Source organism: Populus nigra, chromosome 4 (assembly GCF_951802175.1).
Source record: "Populus nigra chromosome 4, ddPopNigr1.1, whole genome shotgun sequence".
In the NCBI taxonomy this organism is placed as follows: domain Eukaryota; kingdom Viridiplantae; phylum Streptophyta; class Magnoliopsida; order Malpighiales; family Salicaceae; genus Populus; species Populus nigra.
Genome location: NC_084855.1, coordinates 14,403,777 through 14,424,860, shown reverse-complemented (window position 1 = coordinate 14,424,860; position 21,084 = coordinate 14,403,777). Strand labels below are relative to the sequence as shown.

Sequence of the window (21,084 nt, the reverse complement as noted above, 5' to 3'; positions counted from 1 at the left end):
GCATGAAGTAAATTTCACAGCAGTAAATAACACAATTGAATGGAATGCGTGGGGTAGTGTTTAAAGATTATCCATGTCCTTGCGCACTCTTCTAACAAGAACCCATTTTAAAAGATCCTGGCTTTGCTTTAGAAAGTGTAATTACAATTGTATAATTTTTAAAGCACATCGAAATAATCTAAAAATACTAAAAACATATTAATTTAAAAAAAAAAAAATTATTTTTTTTTTCAAAAACACTGCATCAAATTCGTGCTTTGATTAATTTCTATATCCTTTCAATTACTTCAGTTATATTAAAAAGATATCCATATCATCCAATCCATTACACAAGGCACACAATAGCAATGGAACTGAGAAACAAAAAAGAAGCACAGTTCTATTATATTATTTTCTATATTAAACCTGTTTACCTCCCATTTCCCCTCTCAATCAAATTTCAACAAGCCAAACCTGACAAGGGTCAAACATGAACAGATTTGTCATATCGAGGCCAAAGACCCACGCCTATGTATTGTTTGTTCATGAATCAGTTCTAAGTTTTACTGTTCCCAGCAAGCTTGCAACGGAGAGGAACAACAAGGAGTAAGAGAAGGCTATTAGCAAAAAAAAGTACACATGACTAGCTGTACAAAAATACATTTGCAGGGAATCTTAAATGCCTGGAATTATTTATCGATCCTGAGATTATTACATAGATTTCTTAGTTCAGGCCTTGAATCCATCCATGATGTGAATTTCGTTTCACTTGCTTTCGTGGAGTACAGGTATGATCTGAACGTGATCAGATTGAAGTACCTCCTGAAAAAAGTGCAGAAACAATTGGTCATAAAATGCCATACGCTCTATAGAATTGCTAGAAGGAGCCATGAAGCCACCCACTGCAGTGTTCATAAAAAAAAAATCGTAATAATAAAAAAATAAAAATGAAGACCAATCTCTCTCGAGGGAAAACAGCCTTTCCCATAGACAAGGGCAATTTCAATCCAACTTGGTCCAAGTTACCAAACCATAATGGAATATCACGCAAGTGCAAACCTCTATGTCAATTAATGCAAAGCAACAAGGACCAGGCAGATCAAGCATATCCACCAAAGGAAAAGGAGGGTTGCAACAATCTACTTAGCATACGTTCTAAGATTAAATTGCCAAGGTATATCAACTAACCTTAAAGCCTTAATGCCCATATCCAAGAGGCATGCACGTTGCTCATCGTCACTATCGGGAAACTTCCAAAGTTCCTTGATGTAATAATGAATATCATCACGCAAATGTCCTGCACCTGCACACCTTTTGAGAAAAAGAAGGTTGGTTTCAGCACGACAGATCAAATCACGGCAAAGGGGACCAACTAATCAGAAAACGTAGGAAACAACTAGAACAAAACATAACTTCACACAGTAAAATGACCCATAGTTGAAGGGTTTTTCATTCCAAATTGACAGAGGATAGCAAGCCAATCAGTAACACATCACCTTCTGCTTTTCCCGAAGTTATGGAGAATCTATCTTCCTTTTTTTAATAGAATTATGCCTCCACGACTATCATTTAATCATGCATTTAGTTATTGCCTTTGTTTTCATATGAAGAAGGAACTAAAATAAAAATGGACATACTTCTCAATAATAATGTCAACATCTGCTTTGCTCTGTGGACCATGAATGAGAACCCTTGTAAGACTAAGTATGTCACGGTAATCTCCCATCCTCAGTGCTTCTTCATCAGACAATTCAGAAGGTAAGTTTGCTTCAGACAAAGAAGATGAACGTCTGCTACTAACCAATGTGTGTGAAATCTTTGATGTCAACTTTGCTTCTGCATCAAGTTTAATACAAATAATTGCCATTGCATAGCCAACACCTCCAAACCCTGTATGTGAAACAAAAAGGTAGCTCCCAGCACAGCTACAAACAAAATTTGGCTAGATTTATAAAATATCTCTGCAATCAAGTACAATTTTATAAAAAGGCTATATTTAGAATAATGCCAAAAGAATCTCCAAGATAATGCCAGCAATCCTTGTACAGAACATAAATTGTGGAAAGCCCAAGTGTCAAAACTCCAATTAACACTAAATATAATAGACATCTGCTTCCATAAACACCCAACTAAACTAAACCTCAGTACCAACCTATTTGTCATGGGCTACATAAATCAAAATCTGTTATAAGGAAATAAACTGTCGGGATGCTAAGAGTGTGTTTCCAACCAAGCACTTGCAAATAGTTTTGGAAAAGGAAGTTGCTTACTATTGTTTAACTCAAAAAGATAGTTGTCAAGAACTGCAGACTGCTTGAAGTTCTGATTTATCTAAATTCTTTGTAATACTCAGTAAGTAACAAATGCTACTAATTGACAGCTGATTGCTTTCTTTCAGTATGACTTTGCCATCATTTAGAACGAACCAGATCCATCACAATCAATATCATAATGTCCAGAAACAAGGAATGGTCTCATATTTGACAAAATTGGGGGGGACAACTTACATTATTGCCAAAGATCAATAAATCAGTTACCATTTCCAAAGTCTGCAAAGTAATATGTTTTACTTCAGGCTTTCAGTAACCTTTGGACTAGAAATAACAAGAACAATTGGAGAAACAAAAGGGCACAATTATGAAGTGATATCTACATGGATAAAAAAAATTTTGTAACTTGGCAGTACTACTCTTTTTTGTTATTAAAACAGGTGCTTGAGAGAAATGTTTTTTACAAAATGTCATTGGTGCTGCCAGAGAGACTTAAACAGCAGTCTGAACCCCAGAAAAAATAACCATCTTCCAAGTTCCACTTAATACAGTTATGAAATACTTGATAGAAACATTGCAACAACATTTATAACTAAAATGACAAATTGTGGTTAATAAGGAACAGAGAATTTTGGTACTTACTCGTCTTTACAATACTGTATTGCATCAACATCAGAAGCTAGAGCCTCCCTCTCACTGGCTAATGGAATCCTCCTATATGTCATGTCATAACCCTCATCCTTTAGACCAGCATACACTTCAGCAGGTGTCTTCACATCATCAGCAGAGATGTTCTCCCAATATCCTATGATACAGGACTGATTTGTTGCTGGATCATATTCTTCACGATGTAAAAGCAATCGACCACCAGACCGTCTAATCTCAGATACTATATCTTCTTTTAGTCGAGCCTCCATGAGTTCTAACTGCATAAAAGTTGAAAGAAAGGAAGTTAGTAACATACTTCGCTTAATAGATAGCTCTTTGAGGCAAAAGAAATTCAACATCGACGGACCACTGGACCAGTTATTCCAACATGCTTGAGCGTGTCAACAGGTTTATTTAGCTCCCTGGGGACAAATGGTGTGCCATTGATGTAAACAGCTGCTTCTTCTCTGAGATCAGTCAATATCACTTTCTGAGCCAGAGATCCTCCTATCTTGGGCTTGGCTTTCAAATATGCCAGCACCTCTTTGGCACCAGCAATCGTTGGAGTTGCCATGCTATACACAGGGTAGCCATCCACCTGATGCATAAGAAACATTGGGTTTAAAAACAGGAATTTCCATCAGAATGTAAGGACCTCTCCCTTTGTATTCACACTTTCCACAGAAACTTGTTTGTCAGTGTGTACGAGTGTGAGTTTGTGTGTGTCTGTGATCTGAATTAGCGAAAGGAAAATGCAAAATAAAACAAAATACATTTAAAAATAAAATAGGAGTGTCAAAAAGGATATTCCACCAAGGGTCCATCATCGATATAATCCAGATGTGGGCATACCTTGTAAACATTTGGTGCTCCATGAATTTGTATGTGGCTAGAAGTCCGCTGACCAGGAAAGAAATACATTTTGAGTATAGAACCTTTACCCAAAACCGAACCATTACGAACCCTGACAGTGGCCTCCATTACTGCATCTCCATGCTGAGATTCCTGTGGTGTTCTCAACCCCTCCTGCTTGTGATAATAATAATAATTAAAAAAAAAAACACAAAGGCCGAGGTTACCATAATTATAAAGAGGAAATCCATAACATAGAGAAAAAATGCAGTAAAAAAGCCCTCGTGTTTCCGAGTCCAAAGGAATAAGAAAATATACCGGGACAGTGAAAAAACGGCCTGGCCTCAATCGAATGCTCCATTTTATTGCTTGGACTTCAGGTCTTTGATGCAACCAACTCTTAAATGTCATCCTTGATTCTCCTTGTCCGCAAAACCCATCAAATGCTTCACTTCCTAGATATGCTGCAAAGGCAATTAAACGGAAGTACCTCTCCAAGTATTCAGCACCACGGCTCAATGCCACTCTCCTGACTCTTGGCTCAACATGTTGTTGATTGACCACCTTCCTGTATTGCAGAACAGCTTGGCGTATGTTCTGCAGAGCAGAACATCTATCAATAATAGCATCTAAGGCCTCTCGGCATTCCATACCATTATCAAATAATCTTGTTATCTTCCACAGCAGCAGGATATCGTCAATGCCAAAAGCACGACCTTGTTCCATATCAGTTTTTACACTGCCAATGTTGGAGGTGGTTGCAGCAGTGTCACCTCCAGTTTCTTCACCGCTTGAGCTTCCACTTTCCACCTCTTCATGGTTCATATCATCAGCTAAGACTCTAATTGGTCTCCCATAATCTATTCTAAGTTTCAGAAGGCAAGCAATTACAGTGCCAGTCGTAGTCCTTCCCCTTCCCATCTGTGTTTATTAAAGTGGCATTCAGGCAAGGGACAAAAGACAAAAGAAAAAAAAAAGAGTTAGCACAATTTAAAAATATAAAAAACAACAGGAAGCAGTTCCATAGAAATTAATGAACATCCATTCACATGTCCAACAAAAGCTGTGCAAGAAAGAAATTTTAACCTGGCAATTGAAAACGAAAGCAGTATCCTTGGAAGCAGAAGCAATATTCATCGCCAATGTGTCAAAGTCAGAACTTTTAGGAGCTTTACCATCAGTGATTGGAACACGGGCATACTTAATGGGAAAACCATCAGTGTCTAAGCATTTAAACACCTCAAGTGGGGTCTTAATAGAATCAGAATTTACATGCTCCCAGGCATCAAAGATTTGACCATCATCCGTTTCATGAATGACCATTATAGCACCTCCATAGCGTTCAGCTTCTCGCAAGATATCTTCTTTCAGTCGAGCCTCCATCCTCTCCACTCTCTCACGACCAATTCCCTGAATGTGGTCATCATAATATCGACTTTATTAAACATGGGTGTAGAGAACCATGAAAAAAAAATGAGCAAAGTTAACACAAAATGGAAAAAAGTTGGTCCACCTCAAAATGGAATATAGCCCGATTCTAGAAAATATATGCCAGGCACAGTATCTTATGCACCCATAATATGAACATAATTTAGTTAATTTTGAAACCCAAGCAGAAGTCATGAATTTTTAACAGTTCGTAAGAGCTTTTCCTCCATTATAAAAAGGAATGTATAGCAATTATCCAGAACTCCAACTAATGTTCCATCTTGACAAAATTCACGGGATTCCATCGAGGAGCCTCCCAGATGAGTGAGGCAAGATCATGTCTGCCTCAATGAATGAACTTTTGACATGTGAGTGCTATATCCATCAACAAAAGAGAGATAAGTAGCCAGTATTTACAAGGAAAATCTTTTTTAACAAGAGATCTAATAACAGACAATAAAAAATGACAAGGTTTTATTGATCTTGGTTTCTATGAATAAGATATTGAAGGACATTCATAACAGGAAAAGACTATCAAGGTCATTATTGTTAATTCATCATGGGTCAAGTAGTCAACTAGCATCATTGCATGATCAACCCGCTCCTTCTTTCAAACACACTTGGAATGGTTTTTCTATTCAGATAAACTATATTTGTGCACTATGATGCTAATGATCCTGAAGACAGTTATTCGGTTGAATGAAAGAACTAGTAAAGGTCTACTATCTGCCACATGCACCTCCACTTCAATGAGGCTGATGAGGTGGTAATCTATGTGAAAGTAAAAGAATCCTTACCGTGTATTCCAGCATGTTTTTAAATGGTCTTTCAACCTCACGGAGCACAAATGGCTCTCCATTTATGTAGATAACAGGTTCTTCTCTCATATTATGCCAAAAAACTGGGCAACCACCTTTAGAGCTGCCAATCCTCTGAATGACAGAAAGAATACCATCAATTGTAGGATTTGCTACTCCATAAACCGGAAAACCAGGAACTTCTCTGAAATTAGGTGCACCATCCACTCTCTCTGGTAAACTAGGGTTTTGACAGCCAGGACAGTGGTCACTTTTTAAAACAGTCTGACTTCCAAGAACCTCCCCATTTCTCAAGGCTGCAACTACACCCATCTCATGAGGTCGGCCATCAGCAGATTCAGCAATCCTCATTGGAGATGGCTTAGGACTCGCATATCCAAGAGCACCCATTGGGTTTCTCCTGAGCAACCTGCAACAAGGATGGTTAAAGCAAAATAAGTTCCACATGATCTATGGTCTGCAGACATGTATTGATATATATGAGGTTGCATTCTAATTGGAAAAGAGTGGTTGACCAGATTGAGTTAAAGCAAAATAAGTTCCACATGATCTATACCAAAACCTGGAATTGGAATGTAAAGCAAGTGCCAAAGTAATGGTGTTGAAATATATATTTGACCAGATTGAGTTTGCTTACTCGTAGATGAATCTATATACTGTTACAAATATAATATCTATACACTGTTACAAATATAATAAGTAAACAAGTTTCCTGAAGAGGAGCTAAGAAAAATGATATCCTTCAGCAAAGGGTTCAGTCTCATAACTGTCCATACAAGCACCGGATGACTTTGATTGTTATACATTTTTGTTTTTAAGTGTCCAACATAAGTATCTTTATTCAAGGTCTTTTAAAAATAATAGCCCATACAGCATGCTGAAAATAAACATTTTCTGTATATGTGGCCTTGTAATTGTGTGATTGGGACAAACACTTTAATGTCCACAAAAAATATCAGTAGATGTTGTGCCAAGGTATGACAAAAACATAGTTCAAGATAAGCAACCAAGGCAAAATGATATCTCACAATAGGCTTATGGGGGAGAATATCACTGGAACACAATTTTCAGGCACATTAAACTTCCTAAGCTTACATATATAGAAACAACATATCATGGAGAAGAGATTGAAGCACCCAACAGTTTAACAAATTCGAAAGGCAACAGAATTGTCAGTACTCACGCATACAAATCACAACCTTCACTCTTTCAATTTGATATGTTAGAAACGTAGAATACAAGTCTGATATTTCCATAAAACAAACCAAAACCAGCACCGCATATCTTTACCTACGAATAATGCTGTAAAGTTCTGGCCGGGCTCGCATCCAGTCTGCAAAACTGCTATGACCAAAAGAACTAGAACGGAGAGCATCCCTCTCAGAGTGTATATACACAGCAAAACATATGAGGGAGTAATATCTTTCCAAATATTCCACAAAAAATGAAAGTGATGCCTCTCGCTTCATCTCATCAGATTGACGAAGAATACTATTGCGATAATTGGCAATTGCTTCACGTAAGTTCTGTAGTTCAAACACTTCATTTAGGTGAAATATAATGAAGAACAGAAGCAAAAATCCCATTCTTCTTACAAATCTATACCTTACCAGATCAGGATATATTATAGAGCCATACCTGCATGGAGGCACACTTGTCAATGACTTTATCAACTTGTTTTTTCCCTTCAACACCACCCTAATGCATGTCACTAATTAATTAAATTTCAAAAAATGTCAAGTGCTTCCAAGGACAATGAAAGCACTAACAAAATAAATAAATACCAAAAGAGAAGTAAAAAACCAACTACAGCTATTATTAACTACCTCCAAAACCCGGATCAAACTTCTTATGACTGCATATTCTCCTCTGAGAAGTGCCTCCTCTGAGTTTGGCAAATTTTCATTGACATTCAAACCAAAGTCAAAAATTCTCCCCACTGAATTGGTTCGCTGAATGCCTATTTTCACATGACATGATGACAAAGACAACATCAATAACTATCATGATTAAAACATTTAACCTCACACCTTTCAACAAAATCAATTACTATAAAAATTATAATTGAAATTCATTTTAAAAAGGAAAGTTTATCAACAAATCATTTGAAGCAATCTGTTTATCTATCCAATCAGGGCTCGTATTTACTGGGTTCTCATCAACATATGCACGACCATTTTCTCATATTTCACACCAAAGCTGAAAATTCACAAGGAATACCACATTCCAACCTGATCCTAGACTGGGTAGTACTTTAAATAGTAGATAACGGATAACTTTAACACAACATCATTTTTCCTGTATCATTTCAAGTTCTAGTCCACCATCCTAGATTGTCAATCAATTTCTTCTCTATGTTAGCACACTGCTCTTGGCAGTTCCTAAGAAATCCCCATACAGTCAGTAGATTTTAAAATTAGAGCATAAATGATATTCTTTAAAGAACAAAATTTAAAAAGCATCCTCATCTATGACTGTATGCATCTGTGGAAAGTGAAGAGATGGACTGAAAACCACACTCTCTCATATTGTGGTAAAGATAATTAATTAGAGCAGTATAAGGTCAATTTGCTCCATCTAATAGGATTTCAAGTTTGAAGTATTTTATGTAAAGGTGATCTCATATGGAGAATATGGAGATAGAATTTGCGGGAGATGACATATGAATGACAAATCAATCTGCTCTTCTATACACACAACAGCAACCAAGCCCTCAATCCCAAACTACTTGAGGTCATGGATCCTTATGCACCATTTATAGTGACCGTACACCAAATCCACCTCAAATCTGCTCCTCAATAAATGAGGGCTCAAATTTTCCATTGCTTTATAGTAGAACCTAGGAAGAGTATTCTCTAGCATGCCATTAGAATAATTTTAACAGCATTGGAGCAAGAAATCTTTTCAGTTTTTTTGCTTGAGGAACGTTTTATAAATAATCATAAATTTTTTAACTTATTTTAAAAAAAGAACTCAGAATTCAAGTTATCAAAGATTTAAAAATATTCACATTGAGGGAATTTTTAATTTTTAGCATAGAGAATCAACCACAACATATCAATTTTCAATACTATGGGATGGAGAGAGCATATGCATTGTCCAAGTCTGTGGTTAGTTTGGGATTTGGAACTGTTGTAAACAGCAATGGATCTGTGCTATAAAGGCTCCTGCACATCCCAATCTCCACATAAATGCAAGAGGCATTAACCAAATTAGGTCAGGTTTACAAGTTTTGATGAAACAGATTATGAGTGGGGAGCTCTGGCTAATGTCTTTGAACAAGTTTCTCCATCTCCATATACACTTACATATCTTGGAACAAGTTTTTCCACCTACATACTTCAACCTGGTAAAAGAAGGATCTAAATTTGCTGACTTTTTAAATTGAGTTGATATGATACTAATGAAAAGGAAAACTGAAGTTATGGAACCTTCAGCCTTTTTCCCAAAAATACAATCAAAATACAATCAAAACACAAATATAACAATGGATTGATCCTCCCTACACTGACCACCCTTACATGGAAGTACATGGAATAAAAGGAAAATCAGTGAAAACTATTCAATGAAAAGGAGCAAAAACAGCTAGAAAAAAAATGGAGAATGACCAATATAAAACTCATCTTATAACACTGAAATTCAACCAGACAACCAAGATCAAGAACTGAGGTAACATGCAAGATACAAATTAAATTGTGTTGAAAAGAATGCTGACAGCTGGGACATTCAAAAGATGGCAAGAGAAGTAGAAAAAAGAGAGCGTGTTACCAGAGTCTCCAATCCGATTGAGGTATACCAAAGTCGTTATAACCATCCCAGTTGTAGTCCTTCCACGCCCCATTTGACAGTTAAATATTATATCTGTATTCAAGTCCGTCTGATAAATTCTATCGACCTGAAACAAAGAAAGCAGGCAAATGTCTTTTAGAAAAACTGAATACTGATCATACTTAAACAAACATCTGAAAAACAAAAATTTGCAGAGCTGGATTTCCATGGTTCATGGTTGGAACAACAACATGCATCATTGCATTTAAACATAAAAAGGAATTTGGCAGCATATTGTTTGTAAAAAATATTCTCTCATTTGTCTTCAAAAATTGATATTTTGAAGACACAAGGTATTCTGAAATTCCACTGTTCTGACTATGATATCTTCTTTCCCGTACTCATTCAAGGTTGAGGATGCCAGATAAATTTGTCAGTAGGCATGGAGCTATGGTACAGCAGTTCATTTCCAAATTGGAATCCAGTTTCTGATAGATCCTGGTTCAGTTTAAGGCTTCAGGATAGGTAGACTTGCCATCAAGAGAAAATCTAATGTTCAAGGACACAAATTGTAGGCTAGCACAAGTAGTTAAGACTTGGACTAGGGTATGGACTGCTCATGGATTCAAGCCTTCACTTGGATATTTTTTGAAATTTTAACACGCATGGACAATCATGAGTAGAGCCTCTTCCTAAAAATAAACAACACGGGCCCATCTCATGTCAAGAGCTGGCATGACCGAGCACAGCCTGTCCTAAGCAATGGCCCAAAGGAACTCAAAATACCCCACTAGTAAATATATGGAAAAAGAGAAGAGAAAGAGAAAGAGAAAGACAGTAGAGCATATCCAAATGGATTGTTATTTTCTGAAAGATATGGTGGCAAGGAAATAATTGCAATGTCCATTTCAATCAAACAGCCAACTGTACCATGTGATCCCAAATGCAGAAGTCGTTTTTAGCATACCTAACATGTTGGGTATCTGATATCTTTGCTCCTGTATGACTATAGTTCTGACGTACTATCATTTATTAGAAGGTAACAAAGTTTTTCATATGTTTGCGGACATAAAATACAACCTTCCACATACAAATAACAACTGAACAGTCCTTAACAGTCACTTTAGATTAAGGCAACAAAAGGTTGAGTTCGAAATTTTCATTTCCAAGTTATGCACTTGAATTCAACAAGGTCATAGAAACGTTGCCTAAGTTACAAGTAATCTAAATGTGCATTGGATAAAAATAAGAAGTGAAGCAAAATTCCTCTGTAAACAAATAATTGATAGTTGAATTGACAAGGAATCTAATGAAACAATTATACGTGTAGTTGATTTAAAAAAAAAGATTAGTAGGTTCTAAATAAGATCTCAAAGATGAAACTCACTAAGATATCAAAATCCTGCTCCTCTGGTGATTTTTCATCTGTTATAGGAACTCGTTCATAATCATACAGATGTCCTTCTACTTGCAAATCCTCATACACCTTCACAATGGAATCAAGTTGCAACAATAAGTTAGAAAATCAGTAGATTAATTGTGTTTAGTTATTCCACAAGCAGAATAAGATCCATGACTATGCCTCTACTGGTGTCTTCACAGAATCACACGAGACTGGTTCCCATTGGTCCACCATCTGACCATCTGGCAGTTCATCGGTAACATGTATCTTATTTCCATATCTGTAAATGAAATACGCAACTATAGTTATTATAGTTCAGACCAATAGTCACCAAAGGTAAAAATGAAGTATCATTAGAAACCAATGATAACACAGCATTCAGCCCCAGTAAATACCTTGCAGCTTCCATCAGAATATCCTCTTTCAACCGAGCTTCCATTTCTTCAACCCTGGACCTGTTTATTCCCTGTTTGAGCACAGAAGGTCACTATCAAGTTTATACAACAAATAAAAAGTAGTACTTGTTTGCATGACTGCTGTTGTCAACCATGTGAATTTACACACATACAGGTTAGTATGCAAACGCTATGAACTGCTTGAGAGAACATATTATCTTCACTAAACATCCTCATTCACAGAAAATCAAACATGAATGAGAGATTCTGTAAACCACGTTGAATTAAATCAAACGATCCTGAATGTTAGAGAGGGAATTTGTTTTAACTGAGAAAATCCTCGCATTTACATCACCAAGGAAACCATTTTAGTTTCAAAGCTACAAGAGAGCACAAAAATTCAACAATACAATACGGAGATTTTAGAAGGTAAACATGAGATACAAGCATGGTAAGAAAAGTTATATCAGATTAAGGTAAAAGCAAGTTGAAAAAAAAATCATTTACAAGTAGCATACCGTATATTCAAGATTGGAGAAAGGCCTCTCCACATCACGCAAGACAAAGGGACGTCCGTTAATGTACACCAACTGTTTCAATGAAAAAAAAAAAGAAAAAACAATGTGACAACTGTAACATGTGGATTAGAGGATGTTTGGGGTTGCGGTGCAACATGTGTTTGATGATTTTAAAAAAATTATTTTTATTTAAAATTAATTTTTTTTATGTTTTTAAATTATTTTAATATGTTGATATTAAAAATAATTTTTTTAGAAAAATATTATTTTAATAAATTTCAAAGTAAAATACGCTTAACAAAAATGGTTAGGGCACTCACAAGCAACCCATGTATAAGGGGAAAAGGCCTAAAAACATCCGACAGTTATTGACATAAAGTTTGACATGATTTTAATCATTATGCTGCTTCTGCTAGCATTTTCAGCACTGATTATCCATTTTAGTTAATAAAAAAAAAAAAAGCAATGAGCAATAATCATAGTCCATTGCATTAATTAAGCACAGCAGCAAGAACGACAAGGAGATAAAAAACAGGGGGGTACGGGTGCATATTGGCAAATAGCTTTACCGGTTCTTCACGAAGGTTAAACCATAAAACTTGTGCTTGCTTCCCATCTTTCCGACCTCTTATGTGCTTAATAACATTACGACATCCTTCTATTGTTGGAATCGCAACACCGTGAACAGGTAACGATTCCGCCTATCAAAGCAACCACAAATAAGTCAAAAATGATGATGATGATAATTAATGACAAATTCATTAATTTAAGAGAGAGTATAATCAATCAAATACAGTGATCAATGCCTTTTGGTTTACAGGATCAGCAGACAAACGAGGCTCTTAAAATATGGCCATCCTTAACTTTCTAATTCTATAAGCAAGCAAGCTGTTAACGGAAACCCGGGGGCGGTGGTTGTCTTCTATTAAAAAAGAGAAGGATTTATGCATCTGAATCGGGGAATTTCAAATGTTTTAATCAAAATAGAAAGGGAAAGCGAGAGTAGTGGTAGAAAGTGGAGAAACAGAACCTGACGGTAATTGGGAGCGCCGTCGATTTGAGGAGTTAAGCGCTTATTTTGACAGCCAGGGAAATGGTCGCTCTTAAGAATGGTCTTCTTTCCCAGCACTGATCCACCTCTCAGTTTCATCACCTTCTCTGGTTCTTTTTGTACGACCGCCATCGACATGTCTCCTTTTTCCTTTCTATTAATCTTTTATTCTACGCTGTCATCGCTACTCTCCTCAACTCTCTCTCTGTACTGCAAGCTAGTAAATAATTTGAAAATGCCAAACCCGTCCAAAATGCCCGCACCACGCAACAATATTGTAGTGCCAGGCAAGGCAGCTGAATATAACAAGAGAAGAGAAGAACAGAAATCGTTGTAGAGAGAGAGAGAGAGAAGATAGGCTTTGAAAAGAGAAAGGGAGGTAGAAGAGGAACTTGCGAGATATAAAGAGATAGAGATATAGATCGTTTAAATAAAATATTTAATACAGAAATTTATTATTATTAGTAAGAGCAAGTAACCAAGGCAACAACGACAACAAACTCAGTTACTCAGGTGGTGTCATTTATGATATGATACGCCACGAATGAATTGGATTTCTTGAGTTAGTGGTTGATTTTAATATATTTTTTATGTAATTCATTAAAAATAATATTTTTTTAATTTAAACTTTTTATATCTTCAAATCAAAATAATTTAAAAATAACAAAAGAAGTTAATTCAAAACAAATAATTTAGTGAAAAGTAAAGCATGACCATAAGGGGTTGCGGTGCAACCCATGTTTTATGATTTAAAAAAAAAATATATATATATATATATAATTTTTTTATGTTTTTAGATTATATATAAAAATAATTTTTAAAAATAAAAAATATTATTTTAAAATGCAGTGCATGTACGCAAATACAAACGGCACCTTGTTCTCTTTTTTTCGTGCTGTGTGGTCTGGTGGGGTAGAGCGAGTGAATGAAAAACTGCTCTTCCAAAAGGGGCGACGCCCTGAGGTCAGGTCTAGATTTTCATCCTCTACAGAACGTGAAAAGCGTGTGTTATTTTGATACTCCGAGATCTCTTTTCTGCTCTCTGATTTGCTAGAGAGAGAGGGGGGGGGGGGATTTTAGGATATTGTTTTCATTGGCTGGCGGGATGCCGAACCGCCAATCACAAGTCGCCACCTAACGCTCATATTGATTTCGGATGAGCCTGTGCCCCCTTGGAATTCTTGTTAATCTATGTGTGGGATGTCTACTGTGTGTCATGTTGTATGGATGGAACGGACTTTATAAATAAAGAATGCTTTCTGAAAATGATATGAGAATTCAGATGTGAGGAGGAAAGTGACAATATATCATCAGTTATAATCCCATGGCCCTTCTCGGCAATACTGGGATTTTATTCTTATTTTTTTATGGGAAAGAAAAGGGAAGGATTAAGGATTTTCTAGGAATAACAAGCAAGCTCCTTTGCCACGCCTAACAAGCAACTTTCATTGCTTGAATAAATTAATTGAAACATAACAAAGCATATTGATGAGTCAATATTTTTTTATATAGGTTTTTATAAATAAAAATCATTTTAAAAATAAAATGTATATAGAAGACACGTATGTAGGATTTAAAAACTTAGATATGGTAGTCAATTAAATCTAAGATGGTATGAGTCTGATAAACATGTCAAGCCTAAAAAATTTAAACTTGATAATTAGTCGAGACCAAGATAACATAAGTCTGACAATCATGTTAGGCCCAAAACATTTGGCTTAGCAGTCAGCCAAACTCAAAGTAGCGGGAGTCTAGTAACCACACCAAACCAAAAATAGTTGGGCTTGAGAGTTAGTCATGCATAAAGCAATATGAATCTAGCAATCATGTCAAACCCAAAAACATCTGAATTCAACTATTACTAAGTTCCCATGTTATATGTATGATCTTTGACTATCTCCTAAAATAAAAATATTGAAGGTATGACAAATTATAATGTCTTTCCATCTAAAATAATCATTCATATTGATGTAATAATTTTCTTATGCTCATAGGTGTGTGCAAGGTCTCTTAATAGACATATCAATTATACGTACTATCTCATTAATGATATGTAAATGATATTTTTTTCCTATTAATGTTGCCAAAAGCAAAGAGATTTCCAGTCTTTTCCTTTTCTAAAAATAACAAGATTCAAAAGGTATGAATACTCTCTTAACCATCTAGGTAGAGTTCAAAACTTTTATTTCTTACAATAAATTTATAGATTTCAGAGTATTAACCAACTTAAAATTCAAAAACAAACAAAAAAATTTAAATTTTTTTTGCTTTAAATTAAATTTTTTTTATGTTTTTGAATTGTATTGATATGCTGATATCAAAAATAAATTTTTTAAAAAAATAATTATTACCAATAATAATTCTTTAGCATTTTAAAAAATAACCCCTAGCTTAATATAAAACATTACTTACTGTTTGCATTATCTTCTGAATGATAATTTTGCTCTATCTTTGACCACCTTTTTTTTTTATGAAATAATATTAATAACAATTATTACTAGTGATAATTCTTAATCTTAAATTATCATTTGGTTGACATGATGAGGTGTAAAAACTATAATTAACTTTTGTAAATGTGAATGATACACGGCTCACAACAAGAAACGTGCAGAAAAACAAAAGTGATATGATTTGCAAAAGGCGCACTCGGACCATGATCGAGATGGTACTAGTCATCCTGGACAACTACGCCGTTGAATGATTCGATGTCTTTACCTTTATTGCATAATCGATGCTATAAAGACATGCTATCCATCAGAATCTCCTCTTCTTTCTCAGTCCTTGCTGCGTTCCACACCCGACTCCGCCACCGCCACCGCATTCTGATCACATGGAAAACGTTATGCCATTCGCTACAGTTAACAGCAGCATAACAAACTAGACATGGCAAGCTAGATTTTCATTCCAGACAAATAAAAACCAGAGCAATCTTCATTCCAGACACGGGAATGAAGTGCAACAACAACCAGTGTCATTCCCTTGAACAGCAATCCAACTTGCCTTAGAGGAGCTTGTACGAAATAGATTCAACTTTCTAAATCATAACTGCTGTTGTTATAGCAGCACAGCTAAGTAGGCATTTTGCTGCTGATGAAAATATAATTCAACAAGCAATTTCATATGCTAGATACCAACATAAACAGGGTCATCCCATCCTCTAAGGTAGATTACGAACCTCCTTGAGTTTTCATTATTAACATATAGAAGCAGATTGCCCAATAAACCTGGAAATGTCTAGCGGCGGATGATGGAAGCAGAAGATGGGATGTGATACACGCCAAGAAGGTGAATATTATGTTATCAGTAAATATCAAATGATACAATATCTACATACTGTTTGATTCTCACACAGATAGCAAATTTCAACTAAGATAACAGTTTACATGGATGCATGTACCTGGTTTCGTCCCATGCATACAGCGAAAGCCCATTTCTAATCACAAGAATCCAATATTGATACATAAATTACAGCACTTCGAGATATAATAATTAGTCTGATTTCATGCCGAAGCATCCTCACGAGCATCTATACTCACAACCTCTCTAACAAGATTCCTGGTTGAGGGCAAACCAGCAACCACATCCCCTTCAATACCACACTCATTTGTTCCCCTTCTAATCTTGAAGTAACCATCCTGTCATTTTAAAAAAATTGTGCTTCAGCATTCAAGAAGAAACATTTTGTGTTCAGTTTATTTAACGTGAGAGTTTTGACAGGAACTTACATCACCCCAGCCTCTATTCCACTGGTTGGCAAGAAGCTGCAAAAGGAGAGCAATTATATAGTCATGGAAAACTAATGGCTATAAAATCTGGGGAAAAAGAGATAAGCAGTCTAACATACCCAATAAGCTTCCCCATCTTCAGAAGTTCCCCAACCAATAAGCTTAACAGCATGGCCTCCCATCATGCCACCTGTTATGTGCTTGTAGACTCCCGATTTATAATGAGCAAAATCCTGTAAAATGGTGAGCAGTCTATTACAATCAAATAAGACATAACTCCTATGTTTTCAGTCCTACGGCAATTGCACATAACCAATTTGTAATTATAGGCAACTTGTGTCTTGTATATATGAGTAGTAATAGTAAAAGTAGAGAAGGAGTTCCATATTTTAAGCAACCAAACATATCATACCCTCAGAGGTTGTTCCTCCACACAAAGCAATAGTTCATAGTTTCTTCAGAGTATTAAGTTATTCTCAACCACATCAAAAGTTAAACGAATGCAAGTAAAAAATAATGAAATAGGCACATTTTCACCTCATAAACAGTGAAGGCCACCTCAACTGGCCCATTCTTATAAATTTCTGCCATGATACTGTCGGGATCAGAATCAATTCTGTACGGCTTGACACCATAGTGCTTTGACTTCTTCCAGAGCTGGTTCTTATTGACACACTTCCGCGCGCACTTTGGCGTGGGATATCCAGGCTCACAACCAGGGTGAGAACAGCCAATATCATCAAAGTATGGATCACACTGCAGATGAAAAATGTGTTCACCATTGGAATGAGTATATCAGCCATGGTCAGAAGCCATCAGACTAAAGCAATAACATTTTGTAAGACATAAGGTAAGGTATATTAGGCATGGCCAAAGAGTGATAACCCTTAATTTTCTATTCCGCAATCATCATTGTTGAAAAAATCTGACTTGTTAATGGGCAATGACATAAACTAGTACCTCCTCCGTAACAACACCATGGTGGACAAAGTATCTCCATGCAGAAATTGGATATCCTCCATCACAACCACTTCCACACAAAAAGCCACAGCATGCTAAGAGATCATTGACTGACAGAGAGATGTTCTGCAATAAAACACTATAATACTTATGATGGACAATATGAAAAAAGTCAACTTCAATCACAAAACTCGGTTACATACCATGCCATAATGGATACAAAATCGATCAGATAGCGATTCGACAGCACCAAATGCCCAGCAGGATCCACAATGACCCTGGTTTATCAAAGTCCAAACATGATGAAAACCAGTACGAATTATTTATATGATTTGATTAAAAGATAAATAGCAACATAAAGTTACCTGATCTTCAATTTGGAAATTGGTCCGCCATTTGCCATATAAAATAGAGAAGAATCAGCACCATGAAGACAACCATGAAAATTAGAAAGCAAGAAAGCAAATGACCTAGAATTTTTCCAATGGTACTGCACTGTGGCCAAGCTGTTCTGGCATCGAATTCTTCTGGCAATCTCAAGGATTTTGGATGACTTATTACAGGAATTCCCCTCAGCTCCTCTTTTGGTGTTGGTTTGACTCCAAGAAGATGCTTGAATTGGGCAACCTATGCATAAAAGATGAAATATTAGCAATTAAAAAGAAAAGCACCTATATCCACCTATATGTAAATAAAAAAAAAAGAAGGGAAGTCTTAGAACTATATCAATCAATTATATATATATATATATAAATGTCCTGTCAGTTAAACACTCACAGTGTAATTGGAAAAATGATGGTTCATGGTAGCTTTCCATCCAGCTTTGGGATTTCCATTGACTTTTTTAAGTATTGAATCCTGCATTGTCAGAGCAAAACCAAAAGGAGAGAAACATTCAACACAAAAGGACTTCATATAAGACCAGCTAAAGAAAAGAAGTACCTGAAGAATCCTGGAGTTCAGCTTGAGAACGGAGACTGGTTCCACTGCGATAACCTGTAGACAGTCGCATTGCTTAACCAATCCAACACTAAAATAGTAACTTCCGAAATTCAACACATAAAGACGGGACATCCAACAACGGGAGCAAAATACATTAATATCCAGAAAAAAAATAGTTCGAAGATTCCAATAAAATAAAAAGCCCCAAGAATATAATCAAAATTGTTCAGTAAGCAAATTGTCATGATGAAGTTGTATTTCTTTATTAAAAAAAAATCAATCAATTTTAGAAATCGTCTCATCCATCCTCATAATCTTCAGAGATTGAGGTTTGTTTCTCTGCAGGTGACTATGGTGCGATTTGACATCACAATTTCTGCTTCTTCTTCTTTTTTCTACCTAATTGTTAGGAGATACGGTCATTTGTTGTTGTTTCTATGTAATCGAGAAACACAAATTAAGCTTGATCATGTCTATCGGGCTCTCTAACAAGTGTAAAATCCGATATCCACCAAGATTGGAAATATAATTTTGTACAAAGATGAATATTAAAACTGAAAAGAAGACGATCGGGTTTCCCATAATTATTATTATTTTGAGAAAAAAGAAGTTTGTACCTGAGACTGAAAGGTAAAGATGGCACCGATGAGAAGCAACAGCAGAGTGGAAAAGCAGAGATTAGTTTCCATTTGCTCGTCTTCCTCTGTCGTGTTTGGCGAAGGAAGGAGAAGATAGAAATATCCGTCAGTTGTCCCTTCTTATTGGATTTGGGACGCCAGCACAGATTGGTTGAAAAGCCCAAAACCACATACACACACACACATGTATATATAGGGTTTGTTTGGCAGTGTGGTTACAGTTGCTTTTCAAATAGTTTTTCGTGTTAAAATACATGCTAATGATGTTTTTTTATTTTTTAAAAATCATTTTTGACATCAGCACATCAAAATGATTTGAAAACACTAAAAACATATTAATTTGAAGTTAATAAAAAAATAAAATTTTTTTAAATTTTGTCAAAAGCGCTTTTGAAACGCAGAAACAAACAGGCCCATAACCGCTTAAAGTGCACTTGTATAATCCTCTTAAAAAAACTTAAAAAATTAATTTTAACCTAATAGTGTTTTAATAGTGTTTGGACTGCTGTATTACCCTTAACTTGTTCGGAATGCGATGGAAACCTTATTTTAAAAAAAAATTAAAAAAAATTTATTAAGTTTCTTTTATGTTTTTAGATCATTATAATTTGTTGATATCAAAAATCATTTTTAAAAAATAAAAAAATATATTATTTTAATATATTTCAAAATAAAATATATTTTAAATTATAACTGCTACTATAATGTCAAACGAAGTCTAAAAAATCATAAAGTCAATAGTTTTAATTTAGCTGCATGGATGAATAACTTCAATTAAGAAAAATTAAATAGGGAATAAAAAAAAGTTATTTGCAAAATTTATTTTTTTTTTTTGAAAAAGAAAAGGATAAAAAGATTTTTATTCTTTTATTTAATTTTGGTTTTTAATTTTCATTTATTTATTTCTAGATTAATATCTGTGCACATGACACCATCTAAATCATTGATCTCTTGATCTAAACCACAGTTTTGAAACCCGGACCGGCCCGACGGGTTGATCTGGGACCCGGCCGACCCGAGCCTAGAACCGGTCTGGGTCTAAGTAAAAACCCGTCTGGAAGTTGGCCCGGAAAAACCCGATCGACCCGGCTGAGACCCGGTCTCTTTTTTTTTTATACAGACACATTAAACTACATCGTTTTAAACGATGAAGACGAATAAATGCCTCCTAGCCGGGGGGCTCTGTCATTAGTCGGAAAAGTGAATCTCCAGGAGAGAAACAAGATACCTTTCTTTGATCCACCTTCACGGACAGGAAAGAGAACGAAAAGTGACGCGTTAAGGTCATGTGATTGAAGCTTACAGTTGATAGATATGGCTGAGGCTGAGCTGCTGCTAATCTTGACCAAAACCAATGTTGGGGATGAGATTCTTAGTTGAAAGCAAAGTTGTTGATGCTTGGGGATGAACTCATACTATTATTGGCGTGATTGAAGCTCACGGTTGATAGAGGCTGCTTGCTGCTGAAGAAGGAAACTGTTCACGTTTGAGATCATAATGGCTGAGCTGGTATGTGACCAAGGTGTTGTTGCTGGAGAAGAAGAAGTCACCAGCGGCTAGGAAAGAAAAGTTAATTAATTTTTCTCTTGCTCTCTGGGTTTTCTATTTTTTTTTCTTTCTTCTGTGTATGTGTGCTGCGTGTGTGCGTGCGCTAGGGAATGAGCCAAATGCTTATAAAAGAAAACATGAA

At 35.8% G+C, this 21,084-nt stretch overlaps 2 protein-coding genes across 7 annotated transcripts; both read right to left on the bottom strand.

Moving 5' to 3' along the window:
* Positions 1–354: 354 nt before the first annotated feature.
* On the bottom strand, positions 355–13,548 carry LOC133691384 (uncharacterized). 5 transcript variants are annotated; one of them, XM_062111862.1, is made up of 19 exons: positions 13,109–13,545; positions 12,648–12,779; positions 12,079–12,150; positions 11,561–11,631; positions 11,346–11,445; positions 11,151–11,249; positions 9,764–9,890; positions 7,822–7,955; positions 7,634–7,693; positions 7,286–7,521; positions 5,975–6,404; positions 4,836–5,159; positions 4,068–4,670; positions 3,750–3,923; positions 3,265–3,495; positions 2,892–3,175; positions 1,617–1,904; positions 1,168–1,290; positions 355–801 (listed from the first exon to the last, which is right to left on the bottom strand). In XM_062111862.1, the coding sequence occupies exons 1-19, from the start codon at positions 13,265–13,267 to the stop codon at positions 669–671; spliced, it is 3,780 nt and encodes a 1,259-aa protein (XP_061967846.1). In that variant the 5' UTR covers positions 13,268–13,545; the 3' UTR covers positions 355–668. The 5 variants fall into 5 exon arrangements, with proteins under 5 accessions (XP_061967846.1, XP_061967848.1, XP_061967847.1 ...); XM_062111864.1 differs by lacking the exons at positions 355–801; positions 1,168–1,290 and having other exon boundaries at positions 1,642–1,815; positions 13,109–13,548; XM_062111863.1 differs by lacking the exons at positions 355–801; positions 1,168–1,290 and having other exon boundaries at positions 1,682–1,869; positions 13,109–13,548.
* A 2,849-nt stretch (positions 13,549–16,397) lies between these two features.
* LOC133692676 (cathepsin B-like protease 2) lies at positions 16,398–19,559 on the bottom strand. 2 transcript variants are annotated; one of them, XM_062113777.1, is made up of 11 exons: positions 19,374–19,530; positions 18,757–18,810; positions 18,592–18,672; positions 18,285–18,441; positions 18,180–18,184; positions 18,018–18,092; positions 17,815–17,940; positions 17,392–17,610; positions 16,974–17,087; positions 16,855–16,890; positions 16,398–16,764 (listed from the first exon to the last, which is right to left on the bottom strand). In XM_062113777.1, the coding sequence occupies exons 1-11, from the start codon at positions 19,443–19,445 to the stop codon at positions 16,630–16,632; spliced, it is 1,074 nt and encodes a 357-aa protein (XP_061969761.1). In that variant the 5' UTR covers positions 19,446–19,530; the 3' UTR covers positions 16,398–16,629. The 2 variants fall into 2 exon arrangements, with proteins under 2 accessions (XP_061969761.1, XP_061969763.1); XM_062113779.1 differs by lacking the exon at positions 18,180–18,184 and having other exon boundaries at positions 18,018–18,096; positions 18,233–18,441; positions 19,374–19,559.
* Positions 19,560–21,084: the final 1,525 nt, after the last annotated feature.